The sequence below is a fragment of the Sebastes fasciatus genome, chromosome 11, assembly GCF_043250625.1.
Source record: "Sebastes fasciatus isolate fSebFas1 chromosome 11, fSebFas1.pri, whole genome shotgun sequence".
NCBI lineage: Eukaryota > Metazoa > Chordata > Actinopteri > Perciformes > Sebastidae > Sebastes > Sebastes fasciatus.
Window position 1 is genome coordinate 8533034 of NC_133805.1, and position 24586 is coordinate 8557619.

General features: G+C 42.7%; 1 protein-coding gene across 1 annotated transcript in view; it reads right to left on the reverse strand.

Moving 5' to 3' along the window:
- Nucleotides 1-2209: 2209 nt before the first annotated feature.
- rem2 (RAS (RAD and GEM)-like GTP binding 2) overlaps nucleotides 2210-24586 on the reverse strand; it is a 29752-nt gene continuing 7375 nt past the window's right edge. Inside the window, exons 4-5 of the mRNA XM_074650321.1 lie at nucleotides 12553-12730; nucleotides 2210-2672 (exon numbers count right to left, since the gene is read on the reverse strand). Coding sequence (XP_074506422.1) covers nucleotides 2344-2672; nucleotides 12553-12730 — 507 coding nt within the window. The 3' untranslated portion in view covers nucleotides 2210-2343. The remainder of the gene's footprint in view (nucleotides 2673-12552; nucleotides 12731-24586) is intronic.

Sequence of the window (24586 nt, forward strand, 5' to 3'; positions counted from 1 at the left end):
ATAAGATTTCGCTTCGGGGACCTCTATCGCAAAAGATGTTTGTTGTTATGATTAAGACAGTTGAGGAGATAACCCTGGAGGACGTGAAACCTGAATAGTCACTGACTCTTACTCACTGAATTAAATTGGCCTAGTAAAAATAAACTATTCTCCATTTTTCTGGGGACCACCTGGATCTCCCTAAAGGACCCCTGGGGGTCCCCGGATCCCTGGTTGAGAACCACTCTTATACACCATGTTGACTTAAAGTGCACAACTGTATCCAGCAATTTCTGAATCTACTTAATCTAAAAGTGTTTTTTTATGGACTGTCGATCTAGAAATCCTCCATGTAGGCTAACTGATAACTTTGTTTTTGGAACTATGTCAGGAAACCAACTACTGCATAGTTATTTTTAGCAGTAGAGTCTCCTAAGGCCTCCCTCCTTAACTTCCTTCGGAGGGAGGGAGACAAAAAACCTGAAACAGTGTTCTGTTTTTAGACCAGACTGCATAGAAAATACGGCAATTTACGGCAAAAAGTATGAGTTGAAACTACGTCAAAAATATATAAGACTATGGTCGCTTCCATTTAGCTTTAGAGGTACGAATCAGGGGTACTTCAGTTCATCTTTAAAGGGGCTGTAGGGAAATCGCTGCCATAGACGACCATAGTAAAGAACATTCTCAGCAGGTATCTTGAGAGATCTCCCAAAAGGCATGAGTTCTGTATATATCTTGAAGTCAGGAAAGTTCATATATTGCTTAGTCTTGCTTCATATTCTCCCCTGATACAATCTATTTTCAACCTGAGATTTTGTTACAGCCACACTAAAGTGCTGACATCGTTTCTTTTAGCTGCTCAGTCCTAAATGGAACAACTGTCCTGAGAGGCCGTGTCACAGTCTGTCCAGAGGACCCGTGAGTCATCTGATGACCTGCCATGCCATCCCTCAAACCCAATAACGGCTGCGATGAGACATTCACTTCACAAAGTTGTTATAATAATTTAAAAAAAGGACAGGACGATCATTCAGGATGTCAAAACCAAAAATTAATTTATTCTCAGTGGAAAGACGAGAGTCCTTAGTAGACACTAATCGGTGAAGACGCTGCCGCACGCTTGACGAGATATCCAAACAACGTTTCCAGAACGTTCTCTTTTTGGGTCACCTGCGTGGCCAGCCCCCACAGAATCCAGTCTCAACACACGTATTAATGCCGGTGGTTAAAAAGAGAAGAAAAAACAGCCACAGGTAGATTAGGTTTTCTCTCGTTTTGTCCTCCTGTGCTTCGAGAACATCCCAGTGTTCTGTGACTCAGCGTCTATTGAAGAAAAGTTCTGTCTGGTCATCCAGTCTTATTCCTTTATAGCCACTTTGACCTTCTTTTTTCTTTCTTTCGCTCCGTCTCCTTCGGTAAAGGGTTTCTTTGTGCTGATCGCTAATGGTGCGTTCAGCGGAAATATGGCTTGGGCGCTGACGTTTTTTTTAGCCTTGTATAAAAAATCACAGATGAACATTGGTGGTATCAAACAGAATCAGTACGGTACACAAAAGGTGGATGCGGTGTGAAGATTGTGGCTAAAAAAAATGCGCAGAGGAGCATTTTTTTTTTCTGTAATAAATAAAGGGTTTTGCCTTAGAGATGGCATTGCTAGAGACGCTAGCTGGATTGTGCATTAGCTATCGACCACCAAGGTACAGTCAGTCCAGTACTGTGAAACCTACAGGGTCAAGTCTTAGATCGTCTACTCGGCATGCTATAAAACAGGGTTCACAAACGGTATACATTAGATTGCTATCAGTCTCTACATAATCAGTGCGTGCTACTCGGGTGTGTGTTTATTTGTGACTCCCTCCCATCCCCCCTCCCTCCCGTTTCGCCACAGTGAGCGTCCAATCGGCATCTTGATGTGACTCTCTCCGCTGTCGTTAATTTCCTCAACAGGTAATGATGAGTGCTCGCTGATTCAGCCAAGCCGGAGCGGCAAATCAAGCTCACCTCCTTATCTGTTTCTCTGTTTGTCTCTCCAACTTGGCCTCTTTCTCTCTCAAAATTGGTTCCGCTGATAGGGAGAAGACAAAAGGTGCGATGCTGCGATCCAGGTTGATTTCTATCCAACTTTTTCTCACACTTTCTGTCCTTTCCTGACCTTTATCTGCCGTTGCTGTCCTTCCACCCCTCTAATTTCCATCCATCTCCTTCTTTGTCCCTACATTTAGTCATCTACAAACCCCTACTATCTTCCATTTTACCCTCCTCCGTCTTCTACACTTCTACCTTCTCCATCAATCTGGTGTGTGTGTACATGTGTGTGAGTGTGTCTCTTTGTCTGTGTGTATGCATGTGTGTGTGTTTGTATCACAGTGCACTGAGGTCGTGGCAGGAGCGAGACTTCTGGCGGAGGATCTTGCTGCCCCGGTGGCGGCTCATCTCCCGGTAGCGCCCCCGATCCCTGTCCCGGTCCCGGCCGTACGAGCGCGGCACCAGCCCCGACAGGAAGCGCTTGGCCCGGCTGGTCAGGCTCTCCCTGCGGCCCGCCCCGGGGTCGCCGTCGGTCCAGCCGGGGCCCACGCAGTCGCCCCTTGCGGTCCGGACGGCGGCCTCCAGCAGCTCGTTGGTACCGTGGTCCAGGGAGGCTGAGAGCTCCATGTAGACGCAGTCGAACATCATGGCGCTGGATTGGGCCTCTGGTGAGAGAGAGAGAGAGAGGAATGTAAGTATGGCGCACATTTTACATAATTGAGGCTTCACACACTGCAAATGGCAATTAGAAATTTAAAAACATTGGATCATGAAACCGGCAAACCATCAACAACCTGTTATCGAGCCAGCTGCTGTGTGTTGTGGATCAGCACAAGACAATAGCTCTGGATCGACAGCTCACTCACTGCTGTTTGGGAGACTATATTAGTGTTAATTTGTTGCTTCTTATGCACCAAATTGAGACAAATAGAGTCAATCTACAGCCTCTCACTCTGTGGGGAAGAGACACTACTCTCTCTTTAGTGGGCTTTTGAAATCCTGTCTGATAGACATGACAGTGAAAGAGAAATAGTTATAAAGGGGGAAATGTTTTTTCCGGGATTGTTATTTATTACAATGGATACTACTACAGAATAGACCTGTTTTAAAACTAAAGGATTATCATTTTATTTGCATACAGTACTGTGTGATTGATAACACATTTCAGGCTGTTCTCATACACCGTTCGTAGCTATACCTATGAAAAGTAATACATTGGTGTGTATATCCCACAAAATCAATTTGTTTGTAATCCATGTAACGTTAATTGTGAGCCAGGAAGTATAAAGAGCTACAAACGTCATGTAGGGAGGACGTCGGGGTGGATGGGTGGGTCAAAAAACACCAGACTTTCACACAGGAGACCGCTGTTTGTACCCCATGTGAAACCAGAAGTCAGTGTTGATTTATATGTCACGTAAATTACGTACTTAAGTTATGCCACTTCCAGCGTTATTTTAATCTAAACTACAATCTTTTCCTAAACCTAACTAAGTCGTTGCGTTGCTGAAACCTAACCAAGTCGATCTTTTCCTGAACCTAAGTAATTTTGTCTCCTAAACCTAACTAAGTAGTTTTGTTGCCTAAACCTAACCAACTCGATCTTTTCCTAACCCTAATTAAGTAGTTTTGTTGCTGAAACCAAACCAAGTCGATCTTTTCCTAAACCTAACTAAGTAGTTTTGTTGCTGAAACCAAACCAAGTCGATCTTTTCCTGAACCTAACTAAGTAGTTTTGTTGCCTAAACCTAACCAACTCGATCTTTTCCTAACCCTAATTAAGTAGTTTTGTTGCTGAAACCAAACCAAGTCGATCTTTTCCTGAACCTAACTAAGTAGTTTTGTTGCCTAAACCTAACCAAGTCGATCTTTTCCTGAACCTAACTAAGTAGTTTTGTTGCCTAAACCTAACCAAGTCGATCTTTTCCTAACCCTATTTAAGTAGTTTTGTTGCCGAAACCTAACCAATTCGATCTTTTCCTAAACCTAACTAAGTAGTTTTGTTGCCTAAACCTAACCAATTTAATCTTTTCCTAAAACCTAACTAAGTAGTTTTGTTGCCGAAACCTATCCAATTCGATCTTTTCCTGAACCTAACTAAGTAGTTTTGTTGCCTAAACCTAACCAATTCAATCTTTTCCTGAACCTAACCAAGTAGTTCTGCTGCCTAAACCTAACCAATTCAATCTTTTCCTGAACCTAACTAAGTAGTTTTGCTGCCGAAACCTAACCAATTCGATCTTTTCCTGAACCTAAGTAAGTAGTTTTGTTGCCTAAACCTAACCAAGTCGATCTTTTCCTGAACCTAACTAAGTAGTTTTGTTGCCGAAACCTAACCAAGTCAATCTTTTCCTTAACCTAACTAAGTCATCTGTTTTTTAATATTACATTTAAAACTAAAATTAATTAGCCTAAAATGCATTGTAAGGATTCTAAATTAACATTCTTATCAGCAGTCATTAATACAAAGAGCCAGAAAGAGAGACAGTGATGGCAGGATGGGGTTAATGTTGCCTCCAGCTCAGTTGTATAAGCTCAAATCTCTTTGCTGCCGCTCAAATGAAAAAAAACAAAAAGCGGTTTCTACCTCAATGTGACTCTCCTGGATAAGGACAGGTGACTAAACGTGTTGTTGACAAGGCTCAGTATCTCAGCTAAACGCTCCAGTTCGTCCCTGGTCAAACACGCCTGGATGATAAGGAAAGCTGACAGATACAGATCATTCTGCAACAAATGGGCTTCACTGTCAGTTCAAATAGCATTTTTTTTCTTTTTTCAACTATACTTCAGCTTTTTTTTTTTTATTGCCTCTGCTGTGCTCTCTCTGAGCCAGTATCTGAGCGCTTTAGCAGCTGTGTGCAGAAAAAGGCTTTTCAGGTTGGTTATTGGTATTCATGATAACTGCATAAAACGCATGACCTCAAAATGACTGCAAAGTGGTTGCAACAGGAAGATGTTGCTGCTATTGACGACTGACGATTTTCACTGAAAAATCGTCAGGAGAAAAAAAAGACCCAGGTTGTAAAATAACAAGATTTTCTTGTATGGTTAGATATGACAATCTTAACTCAAGGTCCTCCTGCTAACGTTTTCCCAGAGCTTTCATCTGCACGTTTATCAGTCGATGGTGTTTGCTCAGTTGTCATGGAGATAGATCTGTTGACATCAGTCTGAGCAGACTCCAGCTACAGAATAAAATAAGCAGTTCATACATGAAAATGATTTACTAAATACTAATGCCCCATTACGTCTAGTTAAACCCTTGTAAATATTCTGAACTATGTGACATGGTAATCTGTTTTTTATGTGGCTGCATTTACACGGCATGAACATTTACTGAACGCGGCAGTGTTACACAGGTATTACAAAAAACAGAACTAGATTTGCTCTGGGCGTAATAATCCAGCCGCGCAGCAGCTGTCCACCCCACAGCAGTGCCACCTAATAGTGGGTGAGGTAAGAAAAAAAAAGACAAATCCCAAACCAGGTCAGCGGGGCTTATCCTAATACCTACGACAGATGATTGAATTGAACTAAATCTTTATAACCGGTCAAAAGAGGGTTTGGGGAACTGAATTGGAGAGGACGGGAGAGGAGAGGAGGGCAGGGGAGAGGAGGACAGGGGAGGAGAGGACAAAACAAGAAGAGGAAACCCAGAGAGGAAACACAAGAACAACAGAAGATAGCAGAGGAGAGGAGACGAGATGAAACAAGGAAAGGAAACAAGGAGAGAAGAGACAAAATGAAATGAGAGGACAGGAGGAGACTAAGAGGAGAGGAGACGAAATGAGCTAAAGAAAAGGAGAGGCTCGTAAACAAGGAGAGGAGAGGAGGGAAGAGGACAAGAGAGGAAATGAGGAGAGGATAGTTGAATGAGATCCATGAGAGGAGAGGAGAAGAGAGGACAAGGAGACATGGAGAGGACAGAAAATGAGGAAATAAGAGGAAAGGAGAGAATATGAAATGAGGAAAGGAGAGGAGAGGAAACTATAAGAGGACACAAGAGAAGGGAAGGACAGTAGAGAAGAAGAAGCAATGAAAAGAGATGAAGGAAAAACAGAGAAGAGGAAACAAGAAAAGGACATGAAACAAGGAGAGAAGAGCAAGAAATGAGGAGAGGACACAAAGTGAGGAGAGCAAATGAGGAAACAACAGAAGAAAGCAGAGGAGATGAGCCGAACAAGAAGAGGACATGAAGAATAACCTAATGTCCCCTAGCAGGACAATTAAGCTGAACTAAACTGAAGAAAGGAAAGAAGGAGGATAGGGGAGGAAAGGAGATGGGACAAATAGGAAGAAACACATGAGTCACAAAGACGGACGAAGGAGACGCTGACAGGAGACGACAGGCAAGATGGCAGATGAAATGAAGAAGCAGGAGGAGAGGAAGGAGACAGATAGAAAGTATGCAGACTAAGCAAACAGAGCCAGAGTGCATATTAATCAAAGCCCTGAGGAGCAGGGCAACACCACGGCCGTATTGAGCAGATGATAAATACCTTCCCAGCGTGACAGTGTGTGTATCACTGTGTGTGTTAAGGCTGGAGAGAGATATCTAGTAAGAGGGGTGGGGAGGTGAGAGATAGCAGAATAAAAGTGTCACTCTATGCCATAAATAGACTTTATGACTTCAGCTCTCTCAGTCAGGCCCCGGGTTCTTTAAGGAGGATGTTAGTTAGCCGGGCGGACTGGTTGGCTTCCTCCGTCAGCCTCACATATCAGAAAGAGTACATGTGGTCTGTCCAGAGACAACATAAGAACATCCTTGTCAGGCGCCCCGGGAACAGAAATGGAGCATTTCCATATCGCTGACCACATCGCTGCCTCTGGGTTGTTTTTTTGTTTTTTTTATAGAGAGAATATGCTGAGTATGGGCATCTCTCATTATTCATTCCTCGCTTCCCTCCCTCTCTCCTCCTTCCACTCGTGTCATTAACAATACCCCAAAGCCGTGGCCGAACTTGAGTCGACAGCGATGTGCAGGCGCCGATGCGCACAAATTTTACACTTGCTGCCTCTGTTTAACTTGCACAACAAAGCAAACCAAACAGGATTTGACCCCCCAGACTGCAGTTTCTACACTTCCAAGCAATAAACACACACTCACTCACACACTTTTCTATTCTTATGTCCTTGTGAGAACCTTCCACTGACTGTATTCTCTCTCTTAGTCTCAACCCTCACCATTATATGTATGAAGTCACACGATTCGACTATTATCAGGCCATTAAATAGGTGTTATCATTCACTATAAGCATCATAGATGTGGGTCAGAAGGGGCCTACTACACCTACTACGTTGTAAAAGTGAAATTGAAACTTAAAAGCAACACGTTCTAACATGATGTAAAACTAAATGAAACATCACAAACAAAAAGGTTTCTTTATGTTTAGGCAAAAACACCATGTTTTGAGTTAAAACAACTTAACACAACTACACATTGTTGGTTTCACACGGGATGCAAACTTCGGTCTCCTGTGTCTTGTGTCCCATCAATCGTCCCGGACCTCCACCACTTGTGGAGTTTCACACTGTCTATAATACAGCGCCTGACTTCCGCTTCTGCTCCTGTCATAATTACTACGGTCGCTGTCGTGTTCGTTTATACCATATTTCGGTGATCTACCATGTGAATAAATGATAAGACCTACTAGTGGCTGAAGCAGGCCCCTATTGACCCACATCTGTGGGGCTTATATGAGGTATATAGAGGTAACATCAAAAACGCTTTAACACTAAAAGCTGAGTCAAGTGACGGCTAACATTACAATACTCTCTGGATGGGATCTTCTTGTGAGGAGTCATAATTTAAACTTCTATTGTATCTGAAAGTGGAGTTCACCTCTGGTCACTGACAATTTCTGCAGAATACAGATGAGACAATTCACCTTTAAAGCCTGCCAGTGACTAGCAGCAGTGGTTTACCAAAAAGAGGCGAACATCCATTCAGTAATGTATGGAGAAAAACAATGAATTAATGTAAGACTAGCTATACAGCCTTCCCTTTGTAAAAAATGTCCTCAGTCTGAAGGTCTAAAAACTCAAAGTGGTTCTTTCAAGGACAGAAAAACAATCCCCACACACACACAATGCGTTCCACACATCCCTTTGAACCGAGACTCCCGTCCATACACCAATCTCACGCATTCGCCCTCTCCTCTGTCACTCCTATTCTCGTCCTTCTTATCACAGTCCTCGTCATGAAACAGGCCCGCTGACATCAGGCAAGCGAGATGATGGAGGGAAGCGTCTGCTCGTTTGCGGGTTCGCCGCGTCTGTGTACATGCTGGCAGTCGTGCACGTATGGCGGGTACAAACATACATAAAGATAATAAAGAGCAGCGGCGTCCTGTAAGAGGGAGATAATCCCAACAGGCGTTCGCCATCAGGAAAAAAAAGACTCAACAAAAGGAAAAAAACAAGGACCCAAGGGACACAGAGAGATGGAGCCCCTCCAGAGGATTAGATAGGGACGGATAGGGGGGATGTTTTCAACAGCAGCAAGACGTGCGTCTTTATATTTGTTTATGTGACAGTGGAGACTTTTACAAAGGAAATGTACACTGCGAGTACACACAAATTGCAGAGATGACTGTAAAGTTTGGAATTAATTTACCATATAAACTGTGAATGCAAGTTCAAATCAAGGTCAGTCTTTCCTCCCTCTCAGCTACAGTCACTCTGCACCCAGTTTCTATTTGAAACATTAATGATATTTAGACAGCGGGATGGCCTGCCAACACTACATTAAAAGAAATAGCTCATAAAGTCCAGCAAAAGTATAACCTGCCTGTGGTCTGATCTCTGCTCAGAGGATTTTCAGGCTATTTTCAGGCTGTGTGTTACTTCTTCAATGAATTTGTTTTGCCAAGACCTTGCTTCAGTTTTGCATGCCAAACTATATAAAGGTCTGTAAAGCTCGCCGCTCAACACATTTAGATATTTATTCACCGGAAGAGTGGACGGGCCACGGCTCCAATGTTTTGAATTTGGACTGCTGTTACCCGTTTTAAACACTAGCTGTCAGTGCTACATATTGCTCCTCCAAACTGAAAATCCAACCATGTCTTCTGTGATTTGATGCAGCGACGCAGCTAACCAATCTTGACATGAAACAGGACAGTATTTTTAGCCACGCGGCCCGTCCACTAGCGTTAGCGCACGTTTTCACAATTTGAGGGTTACCTTGAGACACGACCGCGTTAGCCTCTGGCCAGCATCAGCAGACGGAGTCACTTCACCGGCTGTGTGTCTCAAATACTCGCTGCCTTGAGAACTCAGCTGCACACGGACCACAGAGAGATGTGCCGAGGCATTTCAGATCGGTTCGAATCCAATGGTAACGTCATCTCTGTTGACCAAGTTCATTTGCATGCTTCCCTGGCTGCAGAAGGCTGTGATAGTGTGACAATTTGTTTCATATAGCAATGGGCAGTGGACGGAATCATATCGGCCAAAACAAAATCAGACGATCCGGACCGAAATGGAAATTTCAAACGAGAACATACTGGCTGTAGCATTGTTCAGCATGTTTCCTTAATCTCTGATAACAAATCATGGTCATTTTATGATTTATTACAGTAAATATATTTCATATTTGTCCTTGAAATGTCTGCACAGAGTTAAAACTAGAGTAATCAATTTGTCTTCTTGGTGTTTTTATTTGTTCCAGACATTGTAGATTTGTTTTTTCACCATTGTTCACCCAGTGCGATTCAATGTGGTAAAACTGAAATAATATATCAAAATAAATCAGGCATGGGGGGTAAATCGATTTTATAGACAGTCTTTATTTCCACCCATTTACAATAATAATAGATGATAGAATTTTATTCCCACGAGGAGTTTACCGAGGGAGCATTCATCCCTGGATATTGTAAACAGTGATTGATTTTGCTGATCAATGATAGATACCCCAAGAGTCTTTCGAATAGAGACGTATGTCGGCTTGGAGGAAGATATATGGTAAAATAACAGGGCAGAGAGACGGATGAGCAAAGGCAGAGAAAGACAGAAAAGAGGGTAAATAGAAGGGATGAGTAATTACACAAAGCACACTACCATTGATCTCCAGCCAGGGGAAAATGTGTCTGTATGTGTGCGTGTGCTTAACTACACATATAGCCACTGTAATTACAAGACATTTTCTATTTGGAGAGCTGCTTGAAAGGCATTAAAAAGAAGCCGACAAGAGAATGCATTTCAAATCTTTCTTGTGCGTTTCCTCTCTTGCATCATTCACCCAGCAGCCTGGCGTTAGTTCGTCATTGCTCGTGTCTGGGCAGATGCAAACTAAGCGTTTGTTTAGCTCCCAGTGTCTACCTGTCAAGCCTTCAGGTCTCACATGGCACATACATCACTTTATAATGATAAGTTCTTTTTTAAACAATGGGTCAATTATATTAGACAGAGGTAGACAAAAATGGGATTCTCATTTGTAGCCGTCAACTGTCGACTTTGTTGGCTGAAATGACTGTTATTGGCTGGGGTGGCCATGGTGACGCAAATTCGTTTTAACGCCACTAATTTCTCATTTCTCATTTCTCAATTTTCTTATTAACACAACTTGCAATCTTTAGGTTGTAGCGGGCTCGGTTTTAAAGCTAGAGTGAAGATACTGGTATCATATAAACTAGAAAACCTAAGGAGTCCATTGGTCATACTAGCTTGTCGCAAAGGAGGCTAAATAATGCTTCAAACTTGTGCTAAAAAGTGGCATGGCCATTTTCAAAGGTGTCTTTGAAAGAGAGCTAGTATTAGTAAGTTAAACAGATCATAATTATATATATATTGCTGTGAAAACATCTCCTCCAAACAATTTATTCAAGTTTCTTGCCAAAAACTACATTTTACAAGATTACATTTGAACACATCATGATAACATACCTTCGCCCAATGCTCATTTTTACTGAATGGAGCTTGAACACAATGCATGTCAATGTAACCTCCGTTAACGTTAGCTCTGTTATAAGCAGGACTGTACCAGGGAGAGAACCTGTGCAGTCGACAGACGATCCGGTCACAGCGATTACTCTGAGCAGCAGGCATGGGAATGAATCCGGGTTGCCAGATCAGATTGCCAGTTTCCAACCTATTCACAACTTAAAACCCGGCCAATTCAAGACCTTGCCAGAAACTCGTGTAAAACCGTAAAACCATTACATGCACAATAGAAAACACTTCATAAGAACACAAAGCTTCATATCGGCATCAAATAACCAAAGATAAAATATTAGATAAATAGGGTATCGTCACCGACAAAGAGTGCAATCAGACAACCAAATACACAAGTTGCCATGTCAATGTCAAACATCATGACGTCAATGTGATCCCTAACAACGATTGAATACAACTCATGTCAATCAAATATTTATGACTTTTTGAACATAGTATACTATGACTTTTTTCGAAATACAATACTATGACTTTTTCGACATACTATATTATGAATTATTTGGATATACTATACTATGATTTTTTTTTCATGAAATTTTTCGACATACTATACAATCAGTGTGTTTCAACTTCCGTACTTACACTTACTATTTTGAGTGCACAAGTGCATTCACACTGAAGTATGGCAAAATGCAGTGCACTCAAAGTACCCGGATGTTGTACTCAAAACGGTGAAATCGTTGAGTGTGGAACGCTGGACACTTTTCACACTCAATTGTCACCATCTTGGCTACGTAGCGAAAGGGGCGGGACCACGACCACTATTCAAACATCTGAAAATGGCGGCAGATGATGCAGGAGCTTTTGCAGTTTTTATGACATGCTATACTCAAAATGAATGAGAGATTGTTTTGAGTCATAGAAGCTGGTGGAACCAGGGCATGACTTCGTCTTTATATATGCACTTGATGGCAACATAATATTGCATTAAAAGATTACATCCTCAGTGAAAGACTTGAAACTAAATAAACATTGTTTTTATATTATAATGTTGAGTTAGTCCTTGTATTATAAGTATGATAAGGAAAAATATGAGACCAAACAAGTATTTCATTCTAACATAACACCTGCTGCCTATCTTTCATACAGATGGACTATGTGTTTGGCAAACTGTCACAGACAATGATCCAATAAAGAGCAGGACAGGGCTGCTAACATAAAGTAGCATCCAAGACCAGCTTCCACACAGTAGGGGAAAAACTACACAGTGAACGGGGCTTTTTTTTCTTTCATAGCCTGTAGGCCCCACAAAATGTACTTTGGACGTAACGTTGGTTTAGGTTTCTACTTTAGATATTAAGCAAGTTAGCCGGACAAGCTAACATTTGAGCAGATAAACACACTCTTAAATCAGTTCTTTGCATTTTCGCTTGTGTTTTGGTTTTTGTAAAGGCAAAAAAAAAGACACCACTCTCCAGATACACTCCTTAAAATACTGAGTATTTCGCTGCAGCATGCGGAGGAGACCTGCCATGCCTACATATGGTTGCTAAGCTATGATTGGACAATCGTTGTTTGGGGGAGGGGTTCGGCAAACCGCCAGTAGCATGCATGTATGACAGGATTACATGATGGACAGGCTCTACTCACCCTCTGAGCTGATTTCACGGGAGCGGACAAGGTCGCTCTTGTTTCCCACCAGGATGATTGGTGTCTGTGGCTGGGACTCCCTGAGGAGGAGGCGGAGCTGGGCGGTGCGGTGGAAACTTCGCCTGTCAGTCACTGAGAAGACCAGGATACACACATCACAATGTAGAGTGGACAGGTCCTGAGGACACAAACACACACATTAATAAAACAACAGCTCAGTGGAGCAGATTAGTACAGCATACATAAAGGAGAGGTCCGATGACAGCTGAATAGGTGTGGGATGTCAGGTAGATACGCATTACACAAGATCCTTTACATGCCATCAACAATTTATCAATTTGTCCTCGAACAAAATATCTTAACTCAGATTCCAAGTTCTTGTTTTGTTGTGCTGGAGCTTAGCCACTGAAAAGACATCAGCGCCAATGCCAGGCTGGCGGCACTCAAAATGTTATCACTGTCCCATGAGAGGAGGCAGAGGAGGCTTTGCTCAACTTGACCATACACACGACACGCTTCACTTTGAATCTCCTGACCCTTTTAACAGTGACCATGGAACATCCCGTCGGGGCTTCTTGTCACAGAGGCTCAATTAGTCCGAGTGGTTCTAGCAGAAACAGCAGCTTGGGACCGCCTAGGACCATCTTTGCCCTCTCTCGATTTCTGTCCCTGATTCTATCAGCCACATTGGACCGAAGGTGGCTCACGGGTAAAAAATAGGTCATGGCAAAGTTCTCCTGGCTGTAACTTGAATGAAATCTCAACTAAAGTCGTCATATCCAGGGAGCATTCATGGCCAAATCCCTCCCACCTGACCATTTGTTGACCTAATTATTTATCAGTCAAAGGTCTGCTAATTTGGTGAGTGATATTAGACGCAGGGACTTTGCCATATGGTTCAGGGTTTAGTGAAATGAATTCCCTCTGAACTGCAGAGTAAAATGCAATCCAATTTTGGATTTAAGTCTGAAGCCTGTGGTCATGAGGATTAGGTATGCACCATTTGTGCCACACAGCATTGTAGCTTTTTAGATGATTCGCTTTGTTCAGAATGTGGCCAAAGAACATCAACCTTTTACTATCTGGCTCCTCATATTCCCCTTAAAGCTGCACTGATAAATATCTATATGAACAATAGTTGAAATGACTATGTGTATAGTGACGAACTCACAGAGAATTACTACCCAATTTATAGTTCCCCTCAGCTCCATGGAGAGTTTTAGCACCTATCAGCTCATTGTTTTGATTTAATGGCCCGAAACTTAACTGTTTGTTTCAGTCTTACTGCCCTCATCAACCCGGTACTAGGCAGCTGTTTTCTGTGAAAAAAAAAACTCAGATAAACTGACTTTACGCTACCTGCCCATGCAGCACCAAACAGCAGACAGATGATTTTAGCAACTAGCTGGTTAATTACTGTAAGTCAAGCATTTAGCAGCTAATGAGCCAGATATGTCCCTTTGGAGTTGGAGGAGACCAAAAACAGAGGTCAAATTAAGCATTTTTACAATTTTATTGAATTCTGGACTCACATTTGCCAGGTGGCAAGACACATGGCTCCAAATAAATGCCAATGTTGTCTGCGGGATGTGTAAACAGGCAACTGTTTGCTAACATGCAACATGTACTGCCAAAATATGTAAAAATATCTATTAATACTGCTTTAAAATTCCATTAAACACCAAATTTAAATGCAGAAATATTTTTTCCACTCTGGTTGAGAATGCCAAATTTGCTTAATCCAGAGTCTCAGTGATTCTGCAGAACCAGGATTTGTGTTTTTATGTCTGGAACATTGCATCAAATGGAAAATATCAGAAGCATTGGGCACATATTTTAATTTACCTAATCCACCATTACAAGTTTGATATTTTTTAGAAGCCTTGGCATCTTCGTTATACTTTCAGTTTTTAGGTTCTGTGGATTTAGCAATGTTACCCCAGGTCAGTGGGGTTGAAGAGGTTAAAACAAAAGACATTTTATCTTTAGTTGGACAAGCACAATCAATACAAACTATTTTTCTCCAGAGACAGAAACATGAGACTAGACTCCACTGTATTGTGCCAGTCAAAGTCCTGTTCTCCGTTGATTAAATAGAGAAGCATTATAAAATTAGAAGACCTGCAGGAACAATTATTTTCCATCCATATGGGTTTCTTGTAGCACAGACTTTGACTGTAGTCTTCAAATGCAGTTTGAATGCAACTGTTTCAGCCACGTCTTTCTGTTCACTGTTTATGGGGCAATACCAGGAAATAAAGTTTATATTGCAGCCTTGAGCTCAGATGCTTTTTATTTGACTTAACTGTAAACATGCTCAGAGGGAATTTGTCAAATTCTATTTGAGGTCGAAATCTATAACTTTTCCTCGTGTTATTTCTAAACACTGCAAAAGTTATTGACCTATAGAACTGCAAACACAATCAAGTTATATTTCAACTGGAAATAGGACCTCTGAAACTGGTGACTGAATCAATATGAAAACATATTATTCCCACTAGATAACCCAATCTGCCCGCTAGCCTCGGACTGCGTATTGTCTGTGTGTATGTGCGAGTATGTGGATGCCCTTGCCCTACATCCACAGGCCCCCAAGGTAAATCCCTGCCCTCCAGAGAGTTTCAGACGCCCTGAAAAATTCACATCGTCTCGAGCGGCCAAGTAGTGTCGGATCAGAGCCCGGAGCAGGAAATTCACGGGGAGCGCTTTGGCACTCTGTCTGTTTGACGGAGCACAGGAAAAGACAGGGGAGCGGAGAAAGGAGGAGGGCACGGAGCCATTGGCGTGCAAGGCGGCTCCGCCACCTGTCACTGTCTGATTTAGGGATGAGGATGAAGAATGGAACCAACAAGACAGAAAGAGTGAGAGAGAGAGAGAGAGAGAAAAACGGAGAGAGACGCTAATCTTTGTTAGCAAAGGAGTACAAACAGAGAGTGGACATCGATTAGGAGTGTGATGGAGTGTTTCAGGGGGAAAACTGTGACCAAGTAAATCACCTCTAAATCAAACGGAGGCAGAGCAACTCAGGACGGTGCCAACTCTCTCCCTCCCTCCCTCTCCGTCTCTTTCTTTCTCTCGATTAAGCAGCTCCTCTGTGTTCACAGAGAGCAGGCCATCTGTCAATACCTACTCCCCCCATACATACACACACACATTAACATGGACTAACATTCAAAAACAAAAGCCAAGCCCATAGAGTCATATTCAAATCATATGCAAATACAGACACAGATCAGTGAGCATTCAGGAAAATACCAATTAAATCATCTGGCTGACCAGGCCTTTTCCCCTGAAACAGGGATGCTTTGTGAGGTTTCACTTGATTGGCATCATCCTTTACACATACACCACCTGGCTACAATACATGGCCAAAAGTATGTGGACATATATTCGGTCTGCATATGTCAGTGTACTTTTGGTCTGGGGCCAGTTTTCATGGTTTGATTAAAGCTTCAGTAGGCAGCATGTTTTTGGCTAACCCTATAGAAAAAAATCAAAGCCACACTAAAAGATACTTTGTAATCAATAACAGCTTTACATACACTTTTTGATATTAAAGGGAAAAAAACGGATTTAAAGAGTCTTTAACTTCCAAACTGCACTCAGCTGAAGTACTTCAGTACAATTATTTACTGTAAACTTGTTGTTGTGTTGTCACGTTGAACTGAAGTTCACTGTTTAACGCTTCCTCTGAACAGAAACTCTCAGTAGCTCTGTGTTCAGTTAGCTGGTAGCCAAACACACAGACTCTGCTGCCCACCGGCTACTAACAGCTAACTAGCTCTCCCCTCCCAGTCGTCTCCGGGACGACGTTCGTCTCAAGCCCTGGTTAAATTAAAGCCAAGTTCACACTACAAGACTTTCAAAGTGGTCAGATCACAGTACTGTTCACACTACATAACTTGCTGTCTTGTAATCGGGAGTCTTGAAGTCGTTGTGGGATTCACACTACATGACTGATCGGCGTCAGGAGGCCACACACTACAAGATCTTTCACCGGGAGGAATCCCCGATGGAGGTCTCCAAACTATGTTTTGTCACGAAAATACGCAAGAAATATGCGGTAAATGATGCGATACCCTACGCAAGACACATTGCTGATGTTGTCTTTGGCACACGTGTTTACAAAATAGCCGGTTTCCACACTCTTTATTCCTCTAGGTGAAACAACAACTTTGCTCCTTGTTGTAAATGCTACACATACAGTAAGTTCCTATCGTTACAGACGACCCCTCCTCCCCCAGGTTTCCCCTCAACCCGTGTCTTGCCCTCTCATTGGCTGTAGCTTGTGGCTGGAGTCCCCGACAGGTTCAGATATTAAGCATGCTAGATATCTGGAATGACGGTGTCGGCGAGCCTCTCTGCTCACATCTTTGAGCAGCTCACACATGACATTCGAGCATCGATGTGCGAGTGGCGATCCAACGCCGATTTGCCTCTGATCTGTTTTGATCTTTTGTTGGGGAACTCTAAAAACTGTCGTGGGAGTGGAAAATCAGGGCTAGAGGTCATGTAGTGTGAACTAGACATCAGGGAACTTAATCTTAAAGGCCCTGAAAACATATTTTCTCAATTATCTTCTTGCTATGAGCAAAGAGATTGTACAACATTTTCAGCCACAGCTCAAACCGCTTTTGGTTATTTTACATGACAGATTTCTGTCTGATGATTTGCACTCGCTCTTCTCACTAGTTTGCAGTGGGAAGAACTTTATTGGAAAAAGGTAATGGCCCTTTCCTGGTTCAACATGAAGAAATGATTCTCTGTTTTGTGGAAGCACTTTACTGGCCTTTAGAGAACCCTGATCTAAATCTCAACACCTTTTCGCTGAACTGCAACGCCAAGTGTGAACGACATCCAACATCCGTGCCCAAATTCACTAAACCATTCTCTAGCTGAATGGGAGCAAATCACGACAGCAGTTTCCAAAATCTGGTGGAAAGTGTTCCGAAAAGAGTGGAGGCTGTTACGGCAGCAGATTAATGCGCATGGTTATGAATATGTTCAACGTTCACATATGGCTGTAATGCTCAGGTGTCCTCATACTGAACCTTTGCCCATCTAGTGCTCGATTATTCATTATTTATGAAGTCAGATTTAGATTTTCCAAATGCTGAGGCTGAGCTCCTCATACTTGGATAATTACACAGCTGTAAGTTCAGAACCGATTTATATTCAAAGCGACACATACAATGCTGGCTCAAAATTAAAATTATGAATAAATAATGGTGGGCGATTGTTGCTTTGGGCTACATCCTGAAACGTCTCTGCCAAAAGCCTCACGTCTTTTCCCATCATCAATGACTGTGTATTACCATCTATCTTACTGATAGCTTCAGTTACATTAAACTTACCACTAGTGCTGAATTGTTGAAGCCATAAATGTAACAAACACATAATGTAAACAAGACTATTTAATAAGGATCCCTTAAAGTTAGTCATTAAAGAATTTTAATATGTAGTGAGCAGCATAATGGCAACAGTCTTTAGAAATTACCGTAAACGTCACTTCTGTACTATAATTTCTGTTACTTAAAGTTAAGTTTGGGTGTTTTGAAGCGGGGTTGTAGATGACGGTCGGCGCGCCCCCAGTTTGGAGAAGCAGACAGGACTTAGAATATAGTTTAAGTACCGCTGCCTCGATCGGTTAGTTTGTGTTATGGTGTGACTTTGGTTAGTTCGGATTAACCAAAGTCACCCAATAGCACAAACATCGAGGCAGTGGTAGACCAACAACCCCGATGTTCTGCGAGGTCAAATTACAGTTTTTTTTCCCCAATGGAGTCTGGTGGCTTTGTTGAGAGCATAGATGGATACAAAGGCTTCATTAGAAAGGGCTGTTACCTTGCTAATGGCAAGGCAAAACGGTGAAAATATTCTGAATATAGCTTACACTTAAACCAATATTGTTTTTTATATCCCCGCGACAATGTAGTATAGCGCTCCGCATGTCCGTCCTTACATCCGTCCTTCCGTTTAGTTTCTATCCCTGCTATCCCTTTAATGTATTGGCTGAAATATACAGCCATACGGATATATCTGTAATAAGCTATAATCGGCTGATAATACACCATGCAGATATATTGGTGGAGCTCTTCTCACCACTGTGCTGCAGCTTCACACTCTGTTTAAACACATGGCAATCATTCAGGCCTTCAAACACCATGATAAACAGACAGGCCTATCTGTTCCACCAATAAAAAAGGTTCACAAACCAGGCTTTCTAAGATTTAATTCTTCCACAACTTCCTGTTTCTCTGGCGCAGATGTAGATAAGAAAAACACACCCAATAAAACCTGACAGAAAGCATGGTTTCCAGCCCCGCTTTTATCCGTGCAACATACAGACATGACTTTTCTTTTTGAAAAGGAGGATTTATCATGGTTAGTGCAGTGAGTGAGAAGCTCCTGTCGGGTTCCTCAAAGCTATCCGAGGAGTTGCGCTCGAATAACAGCCTTCAACATACCACTTAACTGGAATTTTCATATGTTTCACAAGCTTTTTGTACACACAGAAACATTATGCAGGCATGCATTAACATGCATTTGAAAACACACTCGCGCCAACTTAATAGAGCCAGGCACTACATCAGTAACCATTAACAGCGAGGACAATGAATCACTTATCAGGCATCATTTGCATAACATGCTGTGGTGGCTCTGCAAGCACTCTAACTAGTATTTCCTCCAGTTGTGAAACAAGGCAGAAAACACAGCATTTGGCCACATTTTGAGAGAGTGCGTGAGTATGTGTCTGTGTGTGTGTGTGTGTGTGCATCCCTCGTTATACAACATGCTCCCCACTGCCTGGAACACAGAACCTGAACTATTGCAATCTATTGGCTCCCAAGTCATTTGCTTTGCAGAACAAGATACATGAGCAAAGCAGCTTACGGCCTTCACATGGAAACAAAAGGTCAAACACATCCCCACCTGCTTGCACAAACATCCACAGAGCGCGCAACACATGCACAGATAATACACAGACGCTAATGCTACCATTATGCTTTATCAAAAGCAAACACGTGCTTTGCGCACATCTGCTTCTTTGGCTTATGTTCCAGCCGTCTGACTGCCTGTCAGAGCAAAATGAAAGAGCAGGCGGATCAATAAAGATGCAAGGGGTGATGAATGAAGGGACTGAAAGAAAGACAGGAAAGAGGGAGGAAGAGGGAGCAGAAGCAAGAAGACAAGTCGGTAGAGCAACTTGCTCTGGTAGCTAAGTCAAAATCTGATAATAGGATGACGAAGCTTAGTGCAGATGGAATGCTGAGTTAGTGGGTTTGTTATTTTTCTCTCACTTACTTTCTGCTGCACAGAGACAACGCTTCCCTAAGGAAATTTATTACAGAGGCCATCTGGCCTGTACTGGCTGGGCCACACACACACACACATACATGCACACACACGTGCAAAAGCACTGCGTAAGCCGAGCACCAATGACCACGAGTGACCACATCGTCACCGAATGCCGCTGACATCACAGCACAGACATGGTGCAACATGCAGTCTATTGCATGCCATGACCACCAACCACCTCATACACACAAACACACACACACGCACACGCAGGAGGGTGGTGTGGTGAGTGTCCCTGCATGACCCAGATTCAGGCTTAGATATGAAGGCATGTGGAGCCTCCACCCTGCTAAAGTGTTCATTAGCAAATCCCAGACTCCCTACCGGTTTCAGGGATGCTGTTCTGCAGTTGACCTCTTACCCCCCCTATGGAGGGAAGATAAACGAGGATTTCCCTCCAGGACACAAGTATCGCATTACGTTATTAGCATTTCTTTTGCAGGTTTTACTGTATTTTGATCTTTATTCTTTGAAGTGCACGCAGTAGGATCAATCAGGTTCTGCCTCTTTACCAGTTGCCTCACTGCTCTTCTGACTTTGAGGTTAAATGAGCTGAATAAATCATGAAATGGTGGCGAAATAATGAGTTTTGAAACCTGAAGTATTATGATTGTACAGAAGAGTGACACTTACTGATGACAATTAAGTTGAAAGGCACATTTTGAAATTTGATGTTTACATCGGCAGGCATGCTAGACAGCTGGCCCATGAATGTCAATTGTACAGCTTATGTTAACATTTATTTGCAAGAATTTATGTCATGAGACTGAGCAACGACATTGACAAAAAATATAATATACGCAAATATTATTAAAATAAATATTATATACACAAAACTTGAACTGAAAAAGGAAATATTTGCATTGAAACAGTTGGATTGGGAAAAGTATTATAGGCACTGAAACAAGTATTTGCACTGAAAAAAAGTTCCACTGTAAAATAAAACACAGGAATTACAAATTATTTTATATTATTTTCATATTTTTTTGCATTCGGTTGTGGTTTTCGATGACAAATCTTCAGACTTTTCCTTCATGTCACTCTTTTTTCAGAGTCAGTTCGAGGTGAACTTGTGGAAGACATTTCCATATGTGTGTGGTCGTGCTGGTCGGGCAGAGTGGCGCTCACTCTTTAGAATAACAACTTTATGTAAATCACGCTCCCCTTCCTTGCCCTCTACGCCAAACAGGGACAGAAAGTTTAAAGTGAAAACCACTCATTGAAAAAAACTGTCAGCGTAAAAAACGAATGCCACTGAAAAAAGAGTGACATGAAGGAAAAATCAGAATGCAAAATAAATAAAACTATATTTTTGATCGCCTGCGTTTTATTATTCAGTGGAACTTTTTTCAGTGCCAATACAACTTTTTTCAAATCCAAGTGTGTCAAAGCCAATGTTTACTTTTTCCAAGTTTTTTTCTAATGCCAATTATTTATTTTTTATGCCAAAATGTACTGTCTCTGTTCTAGCTCCATACTGGTGGCAGTAACTCAGTCCGCGGGGACTTGGCTTGGGAACCGAAGGGTTGCCGGTTCAAATCCCCGCATGGACCAAGTAGGGAGTCTGGACTGGTAGATGGAGAAGTGCCAATTTGCCTCCTGGGCACTGCCGATGCCTTGAGCAAAGCACTGGACGCCTAGTCTGCTCCCCGGGCGCTTTATAGTAGCTGCCCGCTGCTCTGAATATACTGAGATGGGTTATATGCAATGGCTAAATTTCACTGTGTGCTGTTTACAAAGTGTGACGATAAATTTACATTTACATACTGACACAGATAAAAATGACAGCTGAGAGTTGAGAGTAATTTGACATGAAATGTCACGGCTGGTTATACATGGCCCGAACGCAGCCTGAGGAGCAGCAGGATGAATTAAAGCAAAATAAAAGTATGCGTAGCGATGTTAGATGTTAGATTTCTGTAGCATCACATCATGTTTTAGTGATGGGATGCTAACTCTACTGGGCTCCTAACTCGGTTTGAGTTTGTTTATAACTTGTGTACAGTAGACATAAGGTGAAGATACATTCAGAGCTCAGGCCGTTCCAGTGGTTTGTGTTTTTTTGAATTGCATTATTAATAAAACTATGAACTAGCTGTATTGTCAGTTCAAATCTTGTGTGTTTTACTGAAAAATTTAAAACGTGTTGCGTAATTGTTGTCTGTGCATATCTTAAATCATCTGCCAACCGTCTATTAGAACAAAGTAGACTAAGCTGTCTACTTTTATAAAGAAAATCAAAGCTCTCTGTGAGCTCTCAGATGGTGGAGAACTCACAGATCTAGAAAACTCCATTTCTTCAATTTCTTGATCTTCACACAGGGAGTATTCCACACAAATAAACTGAGCGGTGACTCCCAGCGGAGACTAAAACAAACAAAACTGCTAAAGTATAATAGTTTATGTGGATTAGGGCAAGAAATGGGGAAACTGTTAATAGTCCAGAACCACTCTCATAAGGCTGCAAAACAGGAAAGAGAAAAACGTCCAGGGAAGGAACCCCCTGGAGACAACGCCAAAAGCTGTCTCTGTTCCGAGAACTGGATGGTGGAACAATGTTTTTCTTCCCTCCTAATCGGGCAAAAGAATGTGGTCAAGCAGCAATTATCTTCTTCCAAATTACATCCTGCTTTAACATAATAAACGAGCCTGTCCTGCGGGGGCAGCAGCAGATTCTCCTCACTGCACGCTCATAAACACACATATATATACATCACTGGCCTACTTTATTTACAGGCATCAGGCTGCACCTTTTGGTTGTATTTGATAAATATTTTAATTTCAAGCTATTAAATAATAATGGAAACTCCTAGACTGGCTCAAGCTCGGGATAACTTCAGAGACCGAGACAGATAAACACACATTACAGAAGAAAAGGGTGAGCAGGCCCCTCTGATCCTCAGTGACCTCAATCTTCCACTTGGTTCCTACATGCAGAACCCAGTCTGGCTGTTTAAGAGATACATTACACAACCAAAGTCAGTCTAAAGTCGAAGGGCAGCATGGGCCGGCTAGGTCAGGGCCAAGTGTGCCAGTGTTTCTATTTTAGGCACACGCATGACTTATTTAAACCACCCAACCCCCCGTGACGTCAACAACACTCACAACATCGCAGCGTCTGGCTGAGCAGACTCTCAGCTTTCTGTGCATGTGTATGCTGGTGTGTTTTACAGATGCAGCGTGTACACGTACACACGCGCGTCTGTCGGCAGAGTCAACATACAGTATACGCTTCTGAACTCACGGTAAGCTCTATACCTGCGGTTTGTTGTGCGCACTGCATTTGAGAAGATTACAGCTCCTGCTTGCTAGACCTTCATGTGTCAATCAGCTGCTAGTCAAGCCAAGAAAGCACTTGAAGGAACAATCGCATAAGTGTGAATGTAACAGTTTTTCATCATTTTTTGGCAGTTTGTATCGCAAGGGAATGATGAGGCGCCGATCGGGCTGGCCAGAGAACATAAGAGGCCCCACAGCCAACAGCGTCGGACGCTGACTGTTCTAGCATGATCTTATGCATGAGTGAGTGATTAAGTCGGCCCTGTATATGCCTAATGTATGTGTGTGTCTTGTTGCCATGGTAACTTTGGTGTAGGTTGGGGTGCCCCATGGAGAACACTTGCAGCCCCCCGCCTCTTGGGAATGGCGGTAAATTCTGTGCCAGTTCGAGGCCACAACATGTGTTAGGCAGCTGGACAACATCTGTCTGCACACCTGACTCTGAGTTCGTATGTGTTTGTGTGTCTTCTATCCATGGGCATTGCCACAAACAAAAAAAAGCACAAAAACATGAGCCTGAATTGGCGGATGATATGGGCCGCTGTCCAGTCATCTCTCAGCCTCCCCCCAAACTGCTGACGGCCCTGGAGTTATTCCAAGCTTCCCGCTGGCCTGGGTCTGTTGCTTCAGCCTTAATGCCCTGCCTCACATTAACACGCACAGAATAACAAATGTAATTAACTCTGGGCGAGATTTAACCGCGGCAGAAAAGGGCTAGTGGAGAGGGGTGAGCGAGCGCCACAAAAAAGAAAGCAACAAAGAGAGTGAATGGACAGTGAGATTTGGAGATGATGACAGCTGCAGGAAGGAAGGGCAACACAAATTGGGGGTGTGAAAAGGGAGGAGAGAGCTTACAGGAAAAGTGAGGAATTGAAGAAATGATCTAGCTTTTCAGCGGAGTTCCCCAGAGCTACATGTAGCTGCGTGTGAATAATTTAACCTTACGGGGGGAGCCCCTGAAGGCCGGGCGGACATCTGCAATGAGATGCATTAGAGATGATCCCCCCCTACACACTAATTAGAGTGCTCGACCGTTCCATCACATTATTAATAGGCATTAATGACTGCATGCTTTTTGATTTCACACAATGTCCTCATTGTGACGAGGAGCTTTTTGACAAGCGGTTACTGCTCTCTGCCGCTGCCTGCTGCAGCTCAAGTTTTTCCTGCTCAAAAGCCCATCGCCACAGGGTCATATTAACTCACTCACACTGTTCCGCTCAAACGGTTGAACCGCAGACATTTCAGCCCTCAACAAAATGTTCTTGTTAAAGGTGCAGTGTGTAGGATTTGGCGGCATCTAGTGGTGAGGTTGCAAATTGAAACCAACTGAAACAAAAACGCGAGTGGCCCTAAAGCCACTGTTTGGTTTTTCCATTCTGGGCTACAGTAGCAG